The sequence below is a fragment of the Gopherus evgoodei genome, chromosome 11 (assembly GCF_007399415.2).
Source record: "Gopherus evgoodei ecotype Sinaloan lineage chromosome 11, rGopEvg1_v1.p, whole genome shotgun sequence".
NCBI classification, from domain to species: Eukaryota; Metazoa; Chordata; order Testudines; family Testudinidae; genus Gopherus; species Gopherus evgoodei.
In genome coordinates this window covers 71,583,461-71,610,003 of record NC_044332.1, presented here as the reverse complement: position 1 = coordinate 71,610,003, position 26,543 = coordinate 71,583,461, and the positions used below count along the sequence as shown (strand labels likewise).

Below are 26,543 nucleotides of genomic sequence, written 5' to 3'. Positions count from 1 at the left end.
TATGAAGTGCTGATATTGCAACTCTCTCATCTGAGCAGTCCCTACTCACAAGAGTCATTGGACTGAAATCAAAGGCTTGAGCTCTTACATATTAAGTTTCAAGACTTGACTAATCACTAGATGAGTTTTTTTCCTCTCACATGGGAAGAAGAACCTATAAAAAGGGAGAAACATTTATGATGTGATCATCTCTGAAGTGGTTCCAATGTCACTTTTCCTGTTAAATGGCTCTTAGAGGAACGGTCTTAAATTTGCCCTGGGCTGAAACTTGGCCTCAAAATTGTATCATAAATCAAAACATGCAATTTCTCTCTTTTGCAAGTAAATAAAGAGTCTGATCAGGGTTGCCACCCCTCTGGGTTTTACCTGGACAGGCCAGTTTTTGGCTTGCTTCCAGATGCCATTTAGGGTTTGCCAGGTGCCTGGTTTTCAACCGGAAAGTGCAGTCAAAAAGGGGACCTGGCAACCCTACAAGGCACCCGAACCAAAAGTCAGTTACTGTGGGGCGGGGAGAAGAACTGGGTCATTAAGCCGTACCAGCCCCAGCTCAGCTTGAGATGATCCAGCAAGCGACCGGGGTAGATGGGACGAGGAGTGAGCGATGGGGGCAGGGCCTTGAGGGAAAGAGGTGGGGAAGGAGGCAGGCCCTGGGGAAGAGGCAGAGAAGAAATGGGGCCTCAAGGGAAGAGGTCGAGCAGGGGCAGGGCCTTGGGAGGAAAAAATGATTTCCTACCTTTCATAACTGTTGTTCTTTGAGATGCGCTGCTCACGTCCATTCCATTCTAGGTGTGCGCGTGCCCACGTGCACAGTCGGAGAATTTTGCCTTAGCGGTATCTGTAGGACCAGCTGTGATGCCCTCTGGAGTGCTGCACACTTGCTGTGGTATATCAGGCGCCGCTGGCCATGTGCCCTCTCAGTACCTTCTTGCCGATAATTCTGACAGAGGGGCAGGAGGGCAGGTAATGGAATGGACATGAGCAACACATCTCGAAGAACAACAGTTACAAAAGGTAGGTAACGGTTTTTTCTTTCTCGAGTGCTTGCTCACGTCAATACCATTTTAAGTGACTCGCAAACAGTATCAATGGAGGCGGGCTCAGAGTTCACAGTCGTGCAGCCTGTAGCACAGCTCTGCCGAAGCCAGTGTCATCCCAAACTTGCTGGGTCAGCACATAGTGAGGACAGCGAATGAGGTTGCGGCCCGACAGATCTCTTAGATCGGCACCTAAGAGAGGAAGGCTGCTGAGGATGAGTCGAGTAGGCCATCACTATTGGCAGTGGGGGCACCTTCGCTAGCTTGTAGCAGAAGCGGACACAGGCCATGATCCACAATGATATTCTTTGGGCAGACACAGGGCAACCTTTCATCCTGTCTGCGATCGTCATGAACAACTAAGTTGACTTAAGGAATGGCTTCGTTCTGTCTATGCAGAAGGCCAGAGCACAACTGACGTCCAGGGTATGCAACCTGCATTCTTTATCTGACGCGTGGCGCTTAGGACAAAGAACCAGCAAGTATATGTCTTGACCAGTATGGAACTGGGAGAGGACCTTGGGCAGAAAAACCAGGTGCAGACGCAACTGAACCTTGTCCTTACAGAAGACCACGTAAGGTGGTTCAGACAATAGCACTCTGATTTCGGACACTTGACGGGCCGAAGTTATGGCGACTGGAAGAAAATCTTCCATGAGAGAAGCAGTTAAGAACAGGAAGCTAAGGGCTCAAAGTGGGGACCCATGAGCCATGACAGCACAAAATTTAGGTCCCAAAGGGGTACCAGATCCTGAACATACGGGTAAAGGCACTACAGGCCCTTCAGAAACCATGCCATCGTAAGGTGGATGAAGACTGACCTGCCTTGAAATGGAGGAAGGAATGCCAAAATGGCGGCCAGGTGCACCTTGACCAAAGATAGTGATAGGCCCTGGAGCTTAAGGTGCAGCAAATAGTCCAGGATGTCCTGCAGAGGGGCCTCCTCTGCACGGATGTGATGATCTGATGCCCAACATGTAAAACACTTCCACTTCACCACATAGGTAGCTCGGGTGAAAGGTTTCCTGCTGGGCAGCAGGACTTTCTGGATACCAGTGGAACACTGTCGTTCATCTTGACTCAGCCACACAGCAGCCAGGCTGTCAAGTGCAGCGCTGCCAGGTTCGGGTGGCAGCAGATTGCCGTGGTTCTGGGACAGAAGATCCGGCTGAAGAGGCAGCTGCAGGGGGTAGCAGTCAACACACTCAGCAGCATGCTGAACCAATGTTGACATGATCACAAAGGGACCACAAGGATGACCTTGGCCTTGTCTTGCTTTAACTTCAGGAGGACGTGTGGATCAAGGGCACCAGCGAGAAGGCGTATATCAGTGCTCCTGACCATGAGATCAGAAAGGCGTCCAACAGGGACCCTTATCCTTGCCTTGCAGAAAGCGGAACACATGGCACTTCCTGTTGTGCCCGGACGCAAACAGGTCTACCTGGGGACTCATCCACTTGTGGAAGATCAGGCTGACTACTTCTGGACGGAGCAACCATTCGTGGTGAGATGAGAAGGTTCTGCTGAGGTGAGCTGCCAAGACAGGTGGGCAGCCACCAGGTGAATGGCGTTCCTCAAATAGAAGTCCCAGAGGCGGAACACTTGGCAACAAAGGGCCAAAGACTTGGCGCTACCCTGCTTGTTGATGTAATACATATGTGGGCTCCCCAGGCCAGCTCCAAAGCACAAGAGACCAGCGTGAGCAATGGGGTCAGAGACACAAAGAGAAGTCCTTGGAGCACTGACTTGGGAACCCCCCCAGTCCAATGACAATAGGGTCTGGCTCGGTACCATCACTACTTGGGTGCCTGCTGGGAGTGTAAACCAAGGCCAGGCATGTTTGCAGAGGCCTCATACAAAGATGGGCGTGGCTGACCACATATGTGCACACTGCCACATGTGGGCCATAGTGAATGGGTGGGGCTTTTATGTGGGAGATTAAGCCAGCCATGGCCCAAAAACGTGCCTCGGGAAGGAAGGCCCTGGCTGCATGGAGTCGAGGACCCCCCCCAATAAACTCTATGCATTGTACTGGCATTAACGTGGACTTTTCTGTGTTTACCAACAGGCACAGGTCAATGCAGGTGGAATGCACCAGATCGACGCTCCTTTGCACTTACTCCGGAGACCTGCCCTTGAGGAGCCAGTTGTTGAGATACGGAAAGATCTGGACCCCCCCAATGTCAGAGGTTCATACATGACTCCACAGATTTCGTGAATACCCTGGGGGCCACGGACAGGCCAAAAGATAGCGCTGGGAACTGAAAGTGTTGCCTGGCCACTATGAAGCACAGGAACTGTCAGTGTCCTGGGAATATGGAGACACGGAAGTACACATCCTTTAAGTCGAGAGCGGCATACCAGTCCCCCAGATCCAGGAAAGGGATGATGGAGGCCAGAGAGACCATGCGGAACTTCAACTTCTTGAGAGACTTGTTGAGGCTATGCAAATCCAGAATGGGCCTGAGATCTCCTTTCGCCTTCGGGATTAGGAAGTATCAGGAATAGAATCCTCTTCCTTCCATATCCTGAGGAAGAGCTTTTCAACCTCCTGAACAAGAAGATGTTTGTGAGAAGGCTCTGAAGAGGGATGAGGAAGAGGGGGGGCTGGAGCGAGGGCTGTCCAAAAATTGCAGGCAAGTAATTATGTCCAGGACCCAGGGGTCTGACGTAACCCAGGACCAGTCCGAATAAGAAGGGGAGAGGCAGTTGAGGAAAGGGCGGGCAGGATCTGGGCACAGTTGGTGCGTCACTCTCAGATGCACCCTCAAAATGAGCGCTTCTGGCCCCCTTGGTGCTTCGCCAGGCTAAGCTGTGCAGGGGAGCGAGACGATGACAGGTGGTGGTGACTAAACCCAGTGTCCTGTCTCCTTGTAGGCCACTGACGAGGCTGCCATGGTTGTAGTGGCAGAGGAGGCCAGAAGGGCTGTCTTGACGCCTGAGGAATGTACATCCCCAGAGAGCAGAGAGTCGCCCACATGTCCTTAAGGCCGTGAAGCCTTGCGTCCGTCCAGTCGGAGAACAGGCCGATACCATCAAACGGGACACCCTGAATAGAGGCCTGCATCTCCTGGGACAAGCCTCCAAGGTCTGGATCCAGGAACTGCGCCTCATAACCACTGCTGAGGCAACCATCTGGGCAGTCGAATCTGCTGCATCCCAGGCCATTTGGAGTGAGCACCAAGCCACCGTAGTGCCTTCCTGCACCAGGGTTGCAAACTCCTGGGCCACATCCTGGGCCATGGAGTCTTTAAACTAGGGGAGGGAGTCTCACAAGTTAAAACTGTAATGGCCCAAGAAGGCCTGGTGGTTTGCCACCCAAAACTGGAGGCTGGCCGTTGAATAAATCTTGTGACCAAACAAGTCCAACCACTTGGTATCTTTATTTTTGGGGTGGAACTGGTGGGGCCCTGCTTATCTTTTTCGTTGGCCACAGACACGACCAATAATCCTGGTGGCAAGTGGGTATATAAGTACTCAAACTCTTTTGCTGTGATTAAGTACTTTTTCTCCACTCTTTTAGATGCAAGCTAAATAGAGGATAGGGTTTGCCAGATCGACTTGGCAATGTTCAAGACCCCTTCATGCACCAAGAGTGCAACCCTGGCTGAGGTGGCCGCGAAAAGCACATTGAACAATGTGTCCATCTGCTCCTCCAGCTCTTCTGCTTTGAGGCCCAAGTTCAAAGCCACCCTAAGGAGCAGCGCCTGATGCTCCTTGAAATCATCCGGTGGGCTAGCTGTGGAGGGCCCCACCACTGCCCCATCCAGGGAGGAGGAGGAGGATTGGACAACCAAGGGAGGCCCACTGGCATCTTCCTCTGATGGGGAAGGTGGCCTTGGAGTGGGCATCAGCTCACCCACAATGGTCACCAGAACATCCTGCATTGAACCCAGTGCCGGCGGTGGCACAGGCACAGACTTCAGCCTGTCTGATGCAGTGACTGAGGGTTGGCAAGAGTGGGGCAATGGCATAATAGGAACCTCTGAGGCATTCCAATAAGGCCATTAGGTCGTCCATTGACCCTGCTGCCAGGCTGGCCCCAATGCTGCAGACGCTGCCTCCGGGGCCCAGTCCCATTGCTGCCCGAGTGAGGGACTGAACTGCCTCACCGATCCAGAGAAGTCGTCGCCCTCCAATGACCACAGAGGGGCCATCATGGCCTTGGCCTGGCAGTTAAACGTTGCTGCCGGGGACCAGGAGATGGGAAAGAGGCATCATATCAGGGAGCGGCCTCAAGGTCTCGGCGTTGGCAACCAGCAACGCGACGCGGATCAGTGCCAAGGAGATCGTCTACGCCTGGGAGAGCTTCAGCACGAATACAGGGACTGGGAGTGTGAAGACCAAGAGTGTGATGCCCTAGTGCTCCGCCTTGGCTCCAGTGATCAGTGGCGCTTGCTTATCGTATGAGAGGCCTTACCAGTGGTCTTGCCCTTGCAGGTTCCATTGCCGAACGCGGTGCTGGCTGTGGTGGGAGCTCCCTTGGCTCTGCAGATGCTGAGAGCTGAGCAGGTGTCGACAGCATCGTCAGCTTTGACCCTGTACCGCTCACCGGAGTTGGTAGTGGGTTCATTCGGGGGGAGGCACTTCCCTGGCTGGAGCCCTTGTGCAGGTCTGGAGTGGGCATAAGGCCCAAACAGGGTCCTTTGTCCAGCATGCCATTATCAGGCTTGCCCGGTGTCATTTTCTTTAGCTCCTTTTTCGGTACCAGGGATGGGGAACGGTGCCTGGAGAAGTCCAGTGCCAGAGGTACGCTGTGCACCAAGGCTGAAGAGCTGGATGTCGTTTCAGACTGAGCCGGCTTTGAGGTTGGGTGCAGGGCTGCCTGCATCAGGAGGGCCCCGAGACGAATCTCGCGTTCCCTCTGCATCCAAAGATGAAAGTTCTTACAGATGCAACAACTCTCCTTCACAGGGGACTCCCCAAGGTACTGCAGACAACTATCATCAGGGTCACTAACAGGCATAGGCCTGTTACACATGGAGCAGGGCTTAAAACACAGAGAATGAGGCATGCCCCGCCTGTGGCAAATTCTCCGCTGGGACTTAACTAACTGAACACTTAACAGCTACCTAACTACGAACTAACAAATAACAGAACTATTTACAACTGAAAGCACAAGGCTGAAATAGGAAAGAAACCACTGGCCACTTGTGAAGCAAGGGACAGAGGCACTCGGACTGATCACCACAGGCGGTAAGAAGGAACTCAGAGGGTGCAGGGCTGGCAGTGCTTGATATACTGTGGCATGAGCATGGCACTCCAGGGGGCGGCACAGCCGGCCCTATGGATACCGCTAAGGCAAAAAATCTCCAATGGCCGCACACTTGGGCATGCGCACACCCAGAATGGAATTGACATGAGCAAGCACTTGGAGAAGAAGCGGTGGTGCAGGGGGAGTCTCAGGAATCCAGTTACCAGCAATTAGGAAGGTGGCAACCCTAGGTCTGATCCTGAATGTAATGGAAAATCTCCCAGTGATTTCAATGTCAACAGTGCTGGGCTCAGAATGTGATTTACATCCAAAATATTGCTTGGCCTCATTTATCATGTCCTAGGATTTTGCATATTAATGTCATTTAGAAAAACCCAGAAAACGGCTTATTGCAGACACATATTTTACTCTTACTAATAAAACACCTACTGTCAGCCAAACGTATACAGTAGGTATTCGAGGGGGATCAGACACAGGCAGCATTTAATTTGTAATGAAAGACGGGCCAGGGCTCAAGTAAGTAGGTGCCAGGGTGCAAGCCTAGAGGTGGCAAGCCCATGAACTGCCAAGCCTGGAGGTGCCAGGGCTCAGCCCTAGCACAAATTAAGCACTGGATACAGGGGCAGTGGACTTACCTATCATGGGCCAAATTCTGGCACCACTCTGCTCATAAATACTTTTCAGAGCAGAGGAAGTATGGACCCCAGGTAGTGTACCCCAGTCCGGGCTCCGCTTATAAACAGGAAAAGCTGCTCTGCAGATCTTTCAATGACATGAGCTACTTGAGGCATTCTGATGCCCAGAGCCATGAGCTGTATATTTATTCATGAGTGTGCCTGGACTCAGTAATGACTCATGGACAGACTCTATATTTATACTGTCTGAGTGGAGAATGGTCCCGCAAATGTTACTATTTAAATAAAAGGAAACCTCCTATTAGCGTAAATGATGCAGGGTCAAGCTACATACATGCATGCCCATCTGTGGTGTACTTAAGCGGAATTTGGACATTACACAATGCAAGATCAGTGGGCAAAAGGGAGCAAGTCAAGGATTTTTTAACAGGTTTTTTGTATTCAATATTTAACTAAGGAAAAAATATTCTGTCCATTGAAAGCTTTGACCAAAAAGGAACATGATCATTTGTACGTGGTATAAATGTATTGCATCCTTCTATGCAACAGATGTAAAATATTACATTCAGAAGTTTATTTGAGTGCATACACTTAATAGGGAAATAATTAAATATAAGAAAATTATGCTGGTTTACATACCTTAACATTTACATTTTAAATTCTACAGTACAGAAATCTCTTGCAAACCTCAATTATAGAGAAAAAAAAATTTTTTAACAGTTATACAAAAAACTAGAGAGTGGTATAGTTGTCCCAAAAGAAAGAATGATTTTTGTACTACTTGAAATTAATCTCTTGAAGGCTCAAACTTGTAGTCTTTAGTCTGGCAAAACTCCAAGTTGAATTAAATCTGACTTTTGTCTGATTAAGGGGTTGCAGGATTAGATCAGCAATGGGAAAATAGGAGGGTTGTTTTTTTTTAAATTAAAAACATATTTTGTCAAGTGATTAACTGAAAACTTGATTGTTTCTATATTTATGTTTAGAAGTGGATGGATGGTAGTTAGGAGTTTTCTACTATCTTTCAGAGATGCATTATCAGATCAAACATTTTAAATTTACAACAAGCACATTTTCTACAAAACACATTACAAGGGGAAAATAAATTTATTAAAAACTACTGCCAAAAAGTAATCAAATCATGACATTTCACAAAGAAATAAAAATTGTATGCGTTATTACTATCCCCTTTTTTAATGAACTCAGTTGCACAACTGTTATAAATATTTGAGAGAAATTTCATCTCAGAATGGAAAGATCTGTAAGTCCTTTAGTAGGAATGCAGAGGAGATGATACTGCATTATATATGATACAAACTAAATGTGATGCTACATTGATTTATGTTATGAAGATGTACAGAAGACACGAGTGTTTTCATAAACGCAGATGGATAACTGGTATATAACAAAAAGGCAGAAGATGTTGAGGCAAATTGTGTTCTCAGTTATATCTGTGAAAACCTAACTGATTTAAACAGCATTGCTCAGGTGGTACTGAGAACAGAATTCGGCCTCTTGGTATCATCACATAGCACTTTGAGTGTCATTGGTTTGCAAGTTAATTTAGTGTTGCATTAGAAAAGGGAAGACAGTTTCTGTTTTTAATGAATAACAGAATGACAAAATAATTCAGTTGTAAACCAGTTTAAATTACCCAGCATAACCATAAACAAAAGGGAGCTGTTTTAAACAAATCAGAATAAGTATGATGTGGCATGCTGGCGTATATCTTGCTCCAAGAGTACTGCTGGAATCTCTGAGATACAGATTGAAAGGTCACTGAATAATGTAACACAAAACATATTGGGCCCCAATTCCCTGATACTCTGTTCCTGCACCAAGTGCAGAAATGAGGTGGGGCATGCCCCACAGGTGTCTATATAAGCTTTTATATCTCCCTAATTCTGTGCTGTGCTGGGGACATGCCTGGCTGCTGGCACAACTGAGAGCAGACCCGGCATCATTACGCTGACACAGAATAGCCAGAGTACCATGTGCTCTGGTCATGCATCTTAGCTCCCCTTGCCTGACCCTCTATACTTGCTCTGGACTTGTTAAGGAACACCCCCTAACAATCAGGGTATTCTGCAAGGGCCATCTTTGACACTGCCAAAGAGGCCATATCACAAAGCAGGACTGGGGCTAGCATTTCCAAGCTGCGAACAGCTTTGTAATACGAAGTAAGTTTAAACCACCATGTCTGAGCATGTAAACTCCCTTTTATTTCAATGGGAATTATACATGTTTAAGAGCTACATGAGTGTGTCCATAATGACCTCAATTTCAGACACTTTTTTTTTTCAATTGTATTGACAAACTCTAGTTAGACTGAAAGACTAGTAAAATGTCTTCTCTACAATTCCGAAGTTTGTCTGAAACCTGTGTAAGGATTAAACCTTACTCTTCCACGAGGTAACGGATTTCAGTGGGTCTTCTCGAGTAAGCAAGATACATAGGATTTAAAAGTCTATGCCACTTGGTTTCATGCTATTTAGTGGGATTGTTCACTAATTGGGAGTTACGTAAACAATGGCTGAGGTTTTCAAAGGTGACTAAGGAGATTGGGCACTCAATTCCCAAGGAAATTCAGTGGGATTTGGGAGCAAAACTCACTTAGACTCCTTTGAAAATTCCAGCTTTAGTTCATTTTTAAAAAGGGAAGTTAGGACTATTTGTGGCCTGATTTTATCATCTGTAGGGAGGCAAAATTCCCACTGGCTTTAGTTTTCTCAAGGACAAAGGTTTTTACTGTGTTATATTTGATCATACTTTGTGGAAATTCACAGGAGCTAAAAATGTAGAATATGTCATAAGCAGTGGAAGAGGAACATTTAGTCTAGATCTTCACCTCTATTACAGTGATATGTAATTTTTCAGTTATTTCAATTATTCTGTGAAATTGTGGCCTAAAATATTCTGAAGTTGAAAGTCAGTTCAACTTAAAATTATTTTGTACAGAATCACCAGATAAAATGAATCAATTTTGAGGGTTTGGGTTAAGTAACAGTAATTTAATTCAACCTCACTCTAAGGTAAGCAGAATTTCAAACACCCTATCAAAATAGTTAAATAATTGACAAATGTCATCAATGCCTCCACTCTCCCTTAGGAAAAGGACAGTTCTGCAGCTACAATATTGAACTAACTCCTGCAATCCTCACTCAGTTCTTGCCAGCTAAATTCCCACTGCGCCAAATCTTGAAGTCCTCATACAGTTCTTATTAAAGAAAAACTCCTACTGAAATCAACTAATTTCAAAGGCATTTGGCCCGCACATTCAGTGGGAATTTTGTTTGAGTAAAAGGCGGGTAAGAATCTCAGGATTTATCCCATTAAAATCTAAACATTAATGGCATGAGCTAAAGCACTGGGACTTTAAAGGGAGTCTTTCCCTTGGCTTAAGTGAGCTTTGGACTAGGCCTTAAAATATTATATATTGGAAAATGTCGCATTTGCCATTTTAATTTTAAAAGCCCATCCAGTGCTAATTTTTTTGTTGGTCTTGTGCATCTGGGGCTTGATCCTGCAAGGTACTGAGTGGTCTTAACTCTAATTGACTTAGATGGGATTTGGGAATACTCAGCAATATGCAGGATCTGGCCAGTAAGGGTCCAATCTCAAGCACCTGCAAATCCCATTGACATACATGAGAGTTCTGAGTGCTCAGCATCCCTGAGGATGTATCCCAAGTTACACAGCTGATCAATTTGCAAGGTGGAATTAAGAATGCCCTGTATCACCTTGGTTTGTTTGTACACTTCTGATGATATTTCTTAAGTACATAAACAAAATTAAAAACATTCAATAAATTAAAATAAAAAAAGCATGTTAAACAAAACCCCACAGTAATGAAAAGCACATGCCAAGTGCTGGCTGATATGCATGACAGCAAATGTTAAAATGATTGTAAAACAAGACTAATATTAAGAAGCAGATTCATGCAGTTAGCACTTGTTCACCTGACTGCCCAACAGAATCAGCAGTGGAGAGAGCACTAGTGGACCTGGAATGACGTCGAGAAGCTGCAAGTAAAAGGAATGGCAACACCCACAGGATTAACACACAAGTACCCAACATAGAAAATGCCACAGTCCAAAACAGATGCACACAATTACTACCAACATGGGTGTTTTACAGTGAAAGGAAATGCTGCCAAGTATGAATGCACAACAAGTACAGTGCAAGCCCCAAGGCAAAAGCTCTATTGGCAGCTTCCTCCTTTCCCCTCACAAGCACAAACGCAATGTGTGACAAACAGATACATTGTTTTTAAGAGTACTAAACTGTGTGCAGTTCAGCAAAGACTGGTGAGTGCCAGTCATGTTCCAGAACCACAGATCCTAAAAACAGCTAGCATGAGAATGTAGAACATTTAACCCCATAACAGGATTTAGATGTGATCCATCTAAAACCCAAAGTCAAGCCAACAGGAATGATTAGAAATTGTGCTTGAAAATATTTTTCACAATATTCTACTCTATGTACAAGAAACAATGTCAATAACAAGACCAAGACCAATTCAGCAGAAAAGTGTAAGGAGTCATATTGGGAAATAAATAAGCCGCTGAGCACAGCTCTTTTGTTAAATATTTTAGTTTTACACACACACACACACACACACACACACACACACACACACACACACACACACACACACACACACACACACACACCATTGTGGCTATGATAGCTACAATGTAACATTTTTGTATATAGTTATTGTGTTTATATAAATATATTATATACATACATATATATGTGTGTTCATAGAGAGTGTAATATATACACAAACATATTCAAAATGTTATAGCAACAGATCTTTATATAGTAGCACTGGCTGCAATTAAGATTGAATTCCATCTTCCATTTTAGCCCCTTATTTTCAGTGGTTCATAACTTCTTTGACAAATTCCTTTAGAGCAGAAGTTTTCCATTCTTAGTTTCAGCACAAAGATTATTTGTTTTTGAACGTTGGAAAAAATTTGGTTCAGTCATTTCTGAATTATGCAAGTGTTCTTAAAGAGCTTTTTCCCATATGTCTAGCAATGCTGTGCTCACATAACTCAAAAACCACATAAAAGTCTAGAAACTCTAAAATAAAGGCCCGATTCTGCACTCTGCTCATATGAGTAATCCTCAGTCAATACAATAGTCCTATTGAAGCCCTTATTATTTGTTGCTATTAATTCTTGAAGAAAGCTACATTTGAACATGGTTCATAATTTATAAAGTATCAGAGGGGTAGCCGTGTTAGTCTGGATCTGTAAAAGCAGCAAAGAGTCCTGTGGCACCTTATAGACTAACAGACGTATTGGAGCATGAGCTTTCGTGAGTGAATACCCACTTCGTCAGATGCCATGTAATATACGCCATCATATGCCAGCAATGCCCCTCTGCTATGTACATCAGCCAAACTGGACAGTCTCTACGGAAAAGGATAAACGGACACAAATCAGATATTAGGAATGGCAATATACAAAAACCTGTAGGAGAGCACTTCAATCTCCCTGGCCACACTATAGTAAACCTTAACGTGGCCATCCTGCAGCAAAAAAACTTCAGGACCAGACTTCAAAGAGAAACTGCTGAGCTTCAGTTCATCTGCAAATTTGACACCGTCAGCTCAGGATTAAACAAAGACTGTGAATGGCTTGCCAACTACAGAACCAGTTTCTCTTCCCTTGGTTTTCACACCTCAACTGCTAGAACTGGGCCTCATCCTCCCTGATTGAACTAATCTCATTATCTCTAGCTTGCCTGCATATATATACCTGCCCCTGGAAATTTCCAATACATGCATCTGACGAAGTGGGTATTCATCCACGAAAGCTCATGCTCCAAAACGTCTGTTAGTCTATAAGGTGCCACAGGATTCTTTGCTGCTTTTATAATTTATAAAGATACACCTCCACCCCGATATAACGCTGTCATTGGGAGCCAAAAAATCTTACCGCATTATAGGTGAAACCGAGTTATATCGAACTTGCTTTGATCCACCAGAGTGCGCAGCCCCCCTCTCCCCCGCGAGCACTGCTTTACCGCGTTATATCCAAATTTGTGTTATATCGGGTCATGTTATACGGAGGCAGAGGTGTATATACACGTTGTCAATGGTGCACATATATGCACATTACAAGAATTTAAAGGATTTTTTCTATTTAATTGCCAAACATTTGTAAATCAACATTAAAATTACATATAAAAAGTAAGGGAAAAAATAAAAACTAAGTTTCTCACAGCAATGGGAACTTGGCCATAAGATATTCAGGGTGTGCAATGCACACTATAAAATGGAACCAAAGGCCCCATGGATTTATTCAAGTAAGCACTGATATCAAAAATGACTCATGAAAGTAAGGTCTGCAGGATCAGTAAAGAGTTACATATTAAACTTCCCAAGGCAGACCCTCCATGTACATATACGGATCTCCCTGCAGGATCAGGGCCTAAGAAGAATTAAAGAAATACAAAATACCTATACTTGAGCAATGTGACCAAATTAATATTACTGCGGGAACTTTATCTTCCGCATTTCCTGATTTAGATCCCAGTCCTGCAAGCTGCTGAGTGCAGGCAGACATTTGTACCTGCATAGAGCCCCAGTGATATCATGGGGGCCATGTGAAGCCACTTGAAAGATCAGGCTTTTTGTGTGATAATGACCAAAACATTAGGTTATCACAGGATTTTTATATTTAGTAGAGTCCAGTGGCATACAAGTTAATCTTTACAATGTGAGTAAAACAACACTTCACTCGGGAAGCTTCTCGGAGCACCCAGGACTGTGAGTGACCTTGTTACCACTTGCCTCCAGAGGGAGTGAGTCTTACCAGTATCTGCTATGTGTTAGCTCCCTAACACAAATAGCCTGTCAGCTACTCAAATACTCTTCTCTGGGCTACACAAGCCCTGTCTTTGACCTTCCAGGTTGACAATAGATGCACTCCAGCCCCTGAATACTTCCAAAGTGTCCCCCTGTGGTATCCAGCCCATGATTACGGGATACCCAGAGAAATCCCGGATCATCTGTTCCCCAAAGAAAAGTTTACCATCATTTACCAGTTTCATCTTAGACCACGCTCCTGTCATATGCACAGCACTTGAGTTCAATTATAAAACAAACAAACGTACACAAGAAACAATAGAGATTCAAATAAAAACCTAATATACAAAAACAGACCTTTGATGTACACTTCAAGATAGGGTTCCCTCCCTACACCTGCTGCTTACCTCTCCCTGCTAGGGTATGTCTACACTAGAAACACTACAGAGGCACAGCTGCTGGTGTGCCACTGCAGTGTAGAAACTTACTACAGCGATGGATGGGGTTCTTCTGTCACTGAAGTAAATCCATCTCTCCAAGAGGCAGTAGGTAGGTTGATGAAAGAATTCTTCCATTGACCTAACAGAGTCCACACGGGCAATTAGATGAGCTTAACTGCGTCACACAGGGTGGGAAGATTTTCACAGCCTTAAGCGATGCAGTTAGTTTAACCTAACTTTGTAGTGTAGACCAGGCCTTGGTTTCCTTCTCAAGTCTCGGTCAGCTCTTCATTATCATTTGACTTAGAATGCTACCAGAATCCTATTGTATGACATACAGTACACAACTGGAGATAGGGGTTGGGGAGCGGGAGACACCTGTCTGGAAGAGTTTGTCTCAAGGTATGTGAGGAGTGTAGTATCTGTAGTTGTATCTCACAATGGCTAGGACTACCAGCATGACACAGTCTTTCATTAGAGTTCTTCCATGACATTACGTTGGTGTACCCCAGGGATCCCTGTACCCATTGCACCCCAGTGCACCCTGCGAGTTGCCAACAAGAGCTACTTGAGTCACAACACTGTGTTCAAAAACCACACTAATTAGTGTTTCCACGAAAACGTTACTGAATTCAATAAAAACACTCTGGCATAGTTTTGGCTTAAACTGATGTACGTACACTTCTTTTAGGTAATAATTCTACAGCACAAAGTTTATGACTTTAGGCACTTATTCCAATTTATGACAGTCATTTCAGTGAAAATACACTAAAGTTGACAAATAAATTGGTTGTACCACAATTATGCGGGTTTCTTATTGCACCGGAATTTTCTATCTATTTTTTTCTGTAGTGGTTTCTACAACAAAATTTACTCACTGAAGTGATAATCCCCAGGCTATCACATCCAATGCTACATTTTAAATTAACTATTTTTCATCTGTGTAATAAATCATTCAAAAAAGTCACCAAATATAAAGTGAAACAATTTGTATAAATATTTTGTAGTATATAACTTAATAATCAATGTATAGGTCAGATCTTCAGCTGCCATAAATCAGCATAGCGTCACTGAATTCAATAGAACCAAGCCAAATCTACAGCAGTTGAGGATCTGGCCTAATGTATTTATCTTTAGATCAAGGACCCAAAGGAAGTATTTCCACCAATACCAACATATTGCCACTGAATGTAATAAGTTACTGCTGAAACCAGGAATTCTCCATCCAGTATGTTATGCAAAACAGCATCATCTAAAAATGATATAATTGAGCTTAGAAACATAAATACAGAAGTAGTATCTACTGCTTTGCTTATTTATCATCTCTCACTGGCTCCAATATCAAATTGGCTCCAATTAAAAATCAAAAGGTGATCCCTTCTACCTGCTAGCCCCATAAACTCAGTGTGGGCTCTGATAATTAAGCTGGCATCCTTTTGCCACTTCTCACCAGCAATTAAGATTCTGTAGACAGAACAGAGCTGTGATTTTGTGGTTGTCTCCGGAGTCAGATCAGGAAATCATCTGATTCTTCAGCTGCTGCTCCCCAGTGCTACCAAAGCGAAAACCTTGCCATGCACAGTAAAACTAGAAGACACTTTCCCTTTGGGACAAACTCTGTCCTTGGTTACACTCGTGCAATCGCATGGCTATCAATGGGAGTTTTATGAGCATATCACCAGGATATTGTTTAGCCCGGGGGGCAGAAGTGAATAAGAAGGTGATAATTTTATGCAGTTCTTTTATTTTGACTACAATAACCACACACATTTAATATGACATTTTTCATTTAGATCAAACCCGACCTCCAAATAAAACACTGCATTTCAATGTATGCCTGTATATTTTCATTAGCACCAACACCTTTTCACAACTGGATATGTATGATCATACCAGCTGTTACTTTATAGAATGCCAACCAAGGGCCAACCTCTTCATAAACCCATTGGTATAGTAAAGGATAACTTCGTGTGTCCAATTGTCTCCAAAGCTGATAAAACTATGCATCTTCATATTAATATCTGAGCAATGTGTGGCCGAATACATACCGTGCATCAGAAACTACTTGAAATATGAATACAGAGATACTAATTCACTACCAGTTACTTTAAAAAAATCTTTCGTGGTAATGTACTTTATTCTGGGTAAAGCACATTATTCAAAACAGAAACAGCTGTGATCTGAACACAGGGGTCCGAGAAAGGTCAGATTCATAATGTAGTGCCAGAAAATGGCATCAACAAGGATATCCATGCTGATGCCTTAAGAACTACTGTTTGCTCATCCTGTATGTAGAAATCACTGCAAACTCCTTGCAATAGTTCAAGGGTCACATTCTAGATCTACAGATCAAGATGAGAAAAAACCCAAACAACAGAAATGCTGTTGCGGAAGGTCACGAAACACACAGGCCCCAATTTTGATCTCAGGTATGGAACATGTTTTTATTCGTCTGATCCAAAGCCCAGTAAAGACAACAGAAATCTTTCCATTTACTTTGTTTAAGGGGCTTTGATCAGACCCTATCTCAACAACAGTTCCATGTGTTACCTGGAATCTTGATCTCAGAACTTGGCTTGAGAGTGATTTTCAAATAATTTGGTTTAAATATTTACAGTTCTCTCCCTGCTCCCATCATTTTTAATAACGTGCACGAAGTACCTTTGATTTCAACAGAACTACTATCCCTGACTGAGAATTGCAAGACTTGGTCCATTTCTTTCAGGGTAAATTTCATCCATAATTATTTCAGATATAAATCAGTTTTGTAAAGAGATGTTCAAAAAAAAAATGAGAGGGAGAGATTTTCACAGTTCCCTTTCAAGCTCCATTTTTTTAACCTACAATATCTAATGAAAAACAAGCCCAAAGTACTGGAATGGGATCCTCAAGTATCCCAGTTCACATTAACATTTTGACTAGATAGCTAAGTATCAGGGGAAAGCGGGGGGGATGTCCTAATGAAGCCTCTTATGGAATACTCTATTTCAGATTAAGCTAAGGGTTCAATTCTACTTCCATTAAAGTCAATGGGAATTTTGGCATTGATTTCAATTGGGAGCAGAAACATCTAACCCCCATGGATGACAATCTGAGTCTTTCCATTGACTGTATTGAGAATTGGATTGAGTCCTAAAGAACTAGCCTGAGACTAAATGATAACATGAATAATGGAAACACCACTTATACTGATAATAATTCAGTTCCAAAGACAAGATTAATCAAGAAGTATAAGTTAGTCAATTGTCAATGAAATTTCAGAGTAATGGCAATTTAATGGAATTAGAACAGTACTCCCCAATACCGCACCTTGTCCAAGAGTACTTTTCTTCCTAGCACTGAGCCAAATAGCCTCAGATCTACACTGCAAATCTTGACTTTCATATTTCACTCTCCTCACATGCTGTACAAAAAGTTGAGGACCAGAAGGGAGCATTTTGCCCATCTTGTTTTACCTCCCTTCCCGGTCTGACTGGAGAGCATAATCCACAGATACCTCAGTTCATTTACTTATGCAACTCTTGCTTCCAATTCTGTAAATTAAAGTGAAATCAAGCCCAAATGTGTATTCCGGCTCCACTTACATATTACTCCATACAATTGTACTTTGTCACCAGTTATAAAGCTAGATTCTACAGCTTTTACATATACCACGCCTGCCAGATTGAATCCATAATAATTTCTTTCCTCCAATTTGAAAACCAAACCCACAGCTATAGAACTACTATGTAAGCAGAGAGGCCTCAGAGAGCAACTGTATTTTGTCCTGAGATGATGAACAAAGCTTTTGTACAACAGGTGATGTGTTCTGTTGGATATGAAATGACATTTGATCAGAAACATGAACTATACTGCCATTTCAGCCCCATGAAGAACAAAATGTCTGCATATGATAAACTGTAATGAGATTTTATATTTGTACTGTATGTTTAAACTGAATGACCATGCTAATTTCAGCCCTCAACCTTTCAGAGCACTAAAAATGCTCAGACTTGAGAATTTCCATCAGAATGGCATGTCCAACTTACGAATCAGTGGCTGACGGCTCTGTATAGAACCTTAAATGAAAAGAATTTTGATCTCTTAACTGGGGTTTAGTGTGAAATTGTTGCTTCTCTTTTTGTATCTAGCTTTCAGATCAGTTCGTGTATAATTAAAATCACTCTGCAATAGGCTTTGTGGTGCTGCTAACCACACTCTGAGCCGTATAAGTAGGATTGCTTTCATAGATATCCATCAAAACACTGGAACAATCTTTTTAGGTGAAACATTGCAGAGGTCTGTACAAATGGACTTAAAGAAACTGAAATATCACAGGAGTTCAGGATCAAGGGACTTCCTTCTAAAAGAAAACACTGAGAACACCAGAACTGAAACATGCAGAAAAGAACAAAAAGGAAGCGGGGTTGGAAAAGGGGAGTGTACGGAAGTGAACAGAGAAGAGAAACAAGCTCATTCCACCTGGCAGTGTCTTGGACAGACAATCAGAATGGGGAAAGGGAAATCGACCCTTAACACTCCAATGCCTGCATGTACTCACCAAGTGGAGGGAAGCCCCGGGCAGGGCTTGTATCTCGACTGCTCTCACGGCTGGTATCGCGGCTGCACCCCTGACTCATGCTGGGTCGGGGGATACGGCTGCTCCGTGCTAGCATGCAGCATGGAGAGTTTCAGAGAAGGTGAACAAGTTTAATGAGGACAGACAGCTTATCAAGTCAAGTCACATTTCTGTTAGTTAAGGTAATTATTACATTAGTAATTATCATCTGCTACAGCCACCTCAGGCCATTCACAAACCAACTGTGTCACGTGCTGAGCTGTGTTTTTAACTGGAAGTTTCAGCACCACTGAATGTCTGGCTGGCACAGTATGTTTGTCTCTCAGGCAATCCAAGCTTTGTCATTTGAGTAGAGCAGGAGATCTTCATTCATTTAAAGAGTGGCTGAGCTCTACTGCTACAGAAGCATGCAAACCAGCGGAGCTTAAAAGAAACCTTTCTGGAAGAATATTTGCTTAATTAGAAGAAGGAAGAAGCATTTGTAACATGATCAGAATTATTTTTAAAATAATCACAAAAGAAAAAGCCGTTTCTATGTATGTTTGGCTTTTACAAGGATAGCTCTCTCATGATCAATTTTTTGGGGAAAAACAAGACATTGTAGTGTACAGATTTACAGAGGTAAATTTGCCCTTGAAATTTGCTTAATTTTTATTGCCTAAACATATCTAAAAGCAGAAACACACTCCACAAAGGTCCTTGTTGTGCACTCCTTTCCCCAACAAAACTCTCACTGGGACAGATTCTAATCTCAGGCACATTGATTATTCTGCTAATAATTCCACAGTCACTCCATTGACGATGTATTGAGATCAGTAACCAAGATTAAAAACTGGCCCACCAGCTTCAGTGGGAGTTTTGCCTGAATAAGAGCAGGATTGGGCCCTTAGAGGGTTACTTAACCTATTAGTTACGAGTAAATTTAAGTACAGGGTAAAAAGTGAACAACAAAACTGCCTCATGTAAACCGTAACTGGATTATTCCTTTGTAAACTCTGTTTTATTTGGATATGGTAGCAACATGCCAATGAATCATAATTTGTAAATTAGTTCTGCATAAAAGAGAATGCATCGTATCACATTTGTACATGTAACAAAGGGAACCTGAATTACAATTAAGCGCTGTGAATATATCTTGAATAATTAATGACTGTACAGAGTCTTTTCACTGTACTAGTCTTTGGAAACGAGAGTAGCTATTTTTAAACGAGTAGTTAGGAAAAGCCCTGAAGGAACTGTTCACAGTGCCTGGCCTAAAATCACATCCTTTAGCTTTCACTTGGATGGCCAGGGTGCAGAGATGCACATACCTTAGTGCTGTCACCTACTTGCCTGTCTGCTCCATCACCAGTACTCAGCAGGATGTTCGTATTTGCAAAATTATGTCATATGCATGCCTTTGAGTGCAGAGTCTTATAAAAGTTTATGGTGCCTGCTCATAGATAGAGGAGGCTGAGGACACTGCAAACAGAGCCATGGTAATAGAAAAATTTAGCACACTGGGATTATTTTGTAGACTCATCAAGGAACGTGATAATAAATTACATATTTTTGCAGTCCTCATTGAAGAATAGACTATTAGGGATGAGGAGGACAGAGTCGCAGCAAATAATCTGTTTTTATATTATCAGTTAAGTGCTGGGCCTATCCACCCTTCAAAGTATCCCCTGAAGTATAACAGTACAGGACAAAATAGATCCTTCCCATATAGATTAAGAAATTCAGATATAAACTGTTGCCAGATCCCTGGTTTCTCAAACCCCTCCCAGTTTTCCAAAACCCAGCTTGTACATCCATTTGATGAATTAATGGTTCTGATGTCTGAACTTTGATGTTGAACAATATAAGATGAACCATAGACCAACTTGATAATAACACCACCATGCCCAGAAGCCAAGAAAGTTATGAAGGAGATAGAGAGGTGGTGTTATAATAAGTAGGATTATCATGGAGTGAATGAAATTAGGACCCAAAAATACAGATGCCTCAGATAAAAAAAAATATAGGACAGGAACAAGAAGCTTAAGTGTGAGCTCTGGGTGAAAAGGTAAACTCCCATACGTAATCTACATGAGAAATATACTTATTTAGAACTATGGGGTTCTCTAAAAGTACGACTGTTCACTCTTGGGTCACATGCTTACATGTAAATCTTGTCAGCCTTCACATGGAGGTAGTTTGCACAGGCATTCCTTTATCACAAGCACTTTCATCAAATTTATCTTTCATCTGTCAGTCTTCTTCCTGATTTAAGCACCCTAGGCCGAGCACATATTCTCAGTGCGATAGACGTGAATGAATGAGTGATGCAGGCCACAAGTTTTTCTTTATTAACGGATTAAAAAGCCTGCATGCAGTCTGAGGCATTTGTACTCTTGGATATTACAAATCAAAACAGAATACTGGGACCTGATGCCGCCCACTAGACACAATATCCAAGCAACCAGAAAAAAACACCTTATATTCTGATTTCCTAATGTAATGAGTGATATTTAAATATGATACATGTATGCTGGTGGATGGAGATACATACAAAAGGGAAAGAGAATGAATGAGAGGAATAGAAGGACCATAGAAAAGAAAAATGACACGAACTCCCAGGGATTTACCCTGCAGTTCTCCATTGCCTTGAACATGGGTCATTTTAGGTATAAGACAAATAGTGGCTGTACAGGATGCCACATTTCAGGGGTTGTCATGAATCAGAGGGGAGTCTGTCTGCAAGAAGAAGTCATCCAGCCAGAAAGGTCAGACAGCCAGAAGGCTTGACTTCAGGATCCCATTCCAGAAAGTATGGACCAAAAGGCAGGCAGCCAGCTGGACAGAAGACAAGCTCCAAAATGAGGGAAAACTAAAGAGCTGGGGAAGACAAAATGATAACGGTGGATGGATGCATAGAAAGAAAGTGAGATCTGCTATTTTGACTCAGGGGAAGTGAGGCCCTCTAAAAAAAAAAAAAAAAATCACCTTGAGCACCCAAAAATGAGCTGTGGACCAGTCTTCAGTGTGACTTTGAGTGCTCTCAATACAATGCAGAGGAGACTTTCCAAAGGCATTCTGTGTACTACAAACTTTCCAATTTCATCTAAAAAGGTATAAGGAGATTGTTAGCTCAGTTAATTAGAAAAATATATGGCAATAGTGGGCCAAACCCTGCTAGTCTTACTCATGCAGATTGTCCTGGAGAAGCTAAAGGGTTGACTCATGTGACCACCACTAGTAGGATTTGACCCAACTCCTTGGTTGTCCATCTAATGTATGCAAGACACTTGAAACTTATACAAATCACAATTCAAGTAGATATTAAGGGCACAGTGCTGGGTTCCATGCTGTCTTCTTTGCATCAGCTGATGGAACTCAAAGGCTCTGCAAAACCTGCTTAAGCAGCCACCAGATAACCCCACAGCAAAGAGGCAGAGGACAGCTGGCAGCCTACTTCAAGAACTGCCTTGCTCATTGTAGCAGACAAAAGTGGGCTGAGCCCTTAAAAGCACTGGGAGAGGAAGTTAAATGATTTTGATGGTAACCTGGGCCTGCTACCAGCAAGTTCATCAGCTAACATTTTGAAGGAGAACAAACTTTATCCTTGAATATCTATGATCCTTTTAGAATCCAACTGGTGCAAGAGGATTTAGTCGCTCAGCTCTCAAACTCATCATCAGAGCATTTAACTCTCCAAAGAGAAGTGCGTTGTTTACCTCACAGCATCTATTCAGTGTAATGCTAACCGAGACATATATGATGCTAACTGAGATACGTATGAAGCACACCTAACACTGGTCTTCCTACAGAACCCACTTGAAGCAGATGCCTACAATATCATTTCCTTGATACAGAAACTTTCATTCATGGATCTCCAAGTAATTTATAAACATTCCTGGGAGGTAATGAAGGATGGTCTTCCCATTGTACAGATGCGCAGGGAGGTTTACAACTCCACTGCGTCTTACAGGCAGGCCCCCATGTTGGGGGTGGCATGGAGCCCGACTAGCCCAATAGACTCTCCAAGAGACATGATAACTCACAAAAGGCACAGTACATCCCACAAGTGTCCATCAAAGAAAGGAAGGCACCCATTGCTATACCCCTTGCCAGTAGGGAAGGGGGAAAAGGCCAGGAAAGGACTATGGCCCTGGTTCTGTGCCCCTTTGTGGGGCTAGTGCCACTACCACTACTAGCCTCACAAAGTCTTTGCCCTCAGAGGAGCACAACATCTGCCCTCGTGGATGCCCCCTGCATGGGGTATTCCTGGTGGTAGTGCAAGAGGAGATGAGCTCCTTACATCCTCCCTCTCTTGCATACACAACACAGACCAGTCACAATCTGGCCCTAAATTACTTACTCAGAAACCACACAAGTCAGTGGCTGAGTCAAGAATAGGACCCAGGAGTCCTAACTTCCAGTGCTGTAATGGTCTGCTTTTTCAGCACTAATGAACACCCAAGACAGCTGCAAGAGTTGGGCACATTTGAAAATCAAGCCATTTACTACTAACCACTTCCCTGCAAGCTAAGGATCCGATTCAGCACGGTAGTTAAGCATGTGCATAATGTTAAACATAAGAGTAAGTCCTATTGGAGTCAATGCACTACTCGCTTGCTTAACATACTTAAGAACCTTGTTGAATCAGAGCCCGAGAGAGCCCATCAATAGGCTTAGGGTGTACTGGATGGGAGGTGCTAGTTGATGATATGGGCAGATCTATGACTGGTGAGGGTAAATAGGATCTGAGACTCTTAAGGAAGTAAAATCTAAAATAATTTAACAACCAAAATGCCAGGTAATTAATAAACAGGGAAGGGGTTGAAAAGAGGACTGTGAGATCTTAAAGTTAAAGTTTCAAACTATAACCCAATCCAAACGAATGTTCTTGCTTTCTACAGTGTCCAGTTTTTTTAAAGGTCCAATAAAGCTGCAGAGTTTCTGCATTTGAGTATTAAACCAACACAAAACTCAAAAAACATCTTGATCTCAATGACAGCCCAAAAGAACAGGCTTCAACCATCAGCCCAGAAGGAAAGAAAAGACTGACAGATTTGATAGCATCCTCACACTCCCAAGGAATGAGCACTGAGGATTTTTGCAGGGGAGGCATACAATAGTGATGGAGTATAAGTTATCCTTTTATAGAAAATTCTCCAAGGCTCCCATAATTCACTTGAAAGCACATAACCCAAGAGTGATTTATGCAAAATAAATTCCCTTTAGATAATAAGGACTGTTTCAAAATAGTCCATGTAACATGATTATCTGCATAAACAGAAACATGATGGTAATATCAGAGTTTGTTTCATTTTAACGGACAACACTAGTTTGCAGAATGACAGTAGAATAGCTAACTTTAGTAAGTAAGGGGGCAACTTGGATTTTAAAAACACTAAACAATATATTTATACAGATGTAATAAAAAGAAATAATATCAGAGGAGAAGAAAATTGAATTTTGCAAAATATTCACCATAAATAATGTAAAATGTAAAGGATCATAATTCAGGATATGCTCTTAGAGAGACTTCCTAAGATCATTTCAATAAATCTGAAATATAAATAAATAAGGAGTAATTCTATGTTGACATCTAATCTGCTATAAACTGAGCTGTGGGCTTAAATTTAAAAGACGATGGCTGAAATCCTAACCCTATTGAAGCCAAAGGCAAAAACTCTCATTTACTTCAATGAGGCTACAATTTCACACAATGAGTTTAATTGCAACTTCTTATAAGTGCTCGAAAACTATATTATCTTTTTTTAATGAAAAAATCATTTCTAAGAATTTATTGTCCCATGTAAACTTTGGTTAATTTCTGCAAATACTCATATTTTATATCAAAGTCATTAGCGGCAATAAGTATAGCTTTGGCTTATCCACAGAACATATATAGAGAATCATTTCTGCTTTCATTCAAAAGGACGGCTGAGTTTGTGAACATCTCTTGAATACTTGTTCAATTAATTTAAACTGAGTTAGAGAGATCACTGGTAAATTTGAAAATAAAAGTGCATGCAGAATATTTATACAACAGCCAATGAGTCTCCACATAGGACAAAAATATTTGTGAGCAAAACACTTAGCACGTGAATCTAAATGCAACCTAATAAAAGACTCCAGGATGTATGAGGTGATGCACATAAACTGTTCAGCATGCCATATTACAAAAACAAGTCACAATCCTGCAAGATGCTGAGTGCCCTCTGACTTCAATCAATTCCCAGGGATTTCAGTTAGAGAGTGTTCAGCATTTCACAGGAATTGCTCAGCTCCTCACAAGAGTGGGCCATACAGTTTTATTTAAGCGTGAGATTCCTGCAATGGTGGGCTTTTCCTTCACTTAAGTCTTTCTTCATCCTGATTCAGAAACAACAAAGATGATGCCACAATTTCGAACAGAAGGCACCATACGCTCTTTTGACCCACTCTGAAAACAGAGATCACATGGAAAATTAAAATGACGTTTTAAAAACCGAATCACTAATAATGTTTCCTCACATTGAAATTAATGTAATGCTTTAAGGATTCAAAAGCGCATGTCAGTAAAATGCAGTCATGTCGGTTCCTTGTTAGCATGAATAACCTTCCCTTGGGCAAGCTGGTCAAGATGTCACGTCGGTGAGAATTCTTACCTAGTCCTATTCTGTTGGGGCTTGTCTCTCGGCTGCATCCCTGGCTTCGAGGAATCTTGCTGCGTTTTTCTGAGGATGATGGCACTGGTGGGACTCTAGCTGTTCCACTGGTCAGACCGCCATATGCACTTCCCAACAGCTTGCCAGGAGAACTAGACCGGCTGCCAGCTACAAAGGAACCAGAAGTAAGGAAGCATGATAAATCTTCTGGACAATTCAAAATAGAGATTTTACACACTTTTAAACAGGGCCTGGAATAAAGAGGGCTCCATCTAAGAGACTGATCCAAAGCCTGCTGAAGTTAAGGGAAGGCTTTCCATGGGCTTTGGCTCTAGGGTGACCAGACAGCAAGTGTGAAAAATCAGGACAGGGATAGGGGGTAATAGGCGCTTATAGAAGAAAATGCCCCAGATATCAGGATTGTCCTATAAAACAGGGACATCTGGTCACTCTATTTGGCTCAGGCCCTACACAATACACTAATCAACAACTGGGCCTGTGTTATTCAGCCTACCTGACCAAAGCAGTTAAAGAACAAATTTTTACATAAAATAATCCAGTGGGGAAAAATTAAGAACCCCATCTCAACAACAGAATTCTGGTAGATTAAGATGATAAATGACCCAATCATATATAGCCTGTGGATACGTCACCACAGCTGGTCATCACAAACATTTACTTTGTATATGTGTTTGACGGGTTAAAATTAAATTGCGTAGCTGCAAGTTTGCAGCTGGGTGAACTAATTGTAAGGCAATTTTGCCTGTTCTTGTCTGTTTGAATTGTCCATGAACAGATCACATTTTTCTAGACTCTGATCTGTGCAAACAGACTACTGACCAAGATTTAGTCACACAATGTATGCAAGCTGTTCATTAGTTAACATTTGACATCTGAGCTGCATTTGGCATTTCTGATTGGATACATGGTCCCCATGGTATGTTTCTGTTGCCTGGTTGGATCTAAGAAACTCACAGAATCAAATTTTTGGTGGGAATACTCACATTTTCAAATTCAAAGTTTATTCTCCCTCATGTTTGCTTAAAGCTAAGCACAAAGGATTCTAAAAGAACTGGGCTTGGGACCCTTTTTGCTTCCTTAGCTGTATAAAGACCTTGAAAATATGCTGTTGCTGTGAGCTCTACTGTCAATAAACTTGTTTGCTAAAATATCCAGGGAAAGTACCTCTGAAAGGCGTCTAAACAGTCAAACAAATAT

General features: G+C 42.6%; 1 protein-coding gene across 40 annotated transcripts in view; it reads right to left on the bottom strand.

Moving 5' to 3' along the window:
- CLASP1 (cytoplasmic linker associated protein 1) overlaps positions 1 to 26,543 on the bottom strand; it is a 292,383-nt gene that overhangs the window by 78,791 nt on the left and 187,049 nt on the right. For 26 of the 40 annotated variants that reach the window (XM_030581023.1, XM_030581026.1, XM_030581025.1 and 23 more), the window contains 3 exons: positions 25,326 to 25,493; positions 18,688 to 18,795; positions 10,844 to 10,906 (listed from right to left, as the gene is read on the bottom strand). In XM_030581023.1, coding sequence (XP_030436883.1) covers positions 10,844 to 10,906; positions 18,688 to 18,795; positions 25,326 to 25,493 — 339 coding nt within the window. The remainder of the gene's footprint in view (positions 1 to 10,843; positions 10,907 to 18,687; positions 18,796 to 25,325; positions 25,494 to 26,543) is intronic. The other 14 variants (XM_030581037.1, XM_030581042.1, XM_030581046.1 and 11 more) reach the window with 2 other exon arrangements.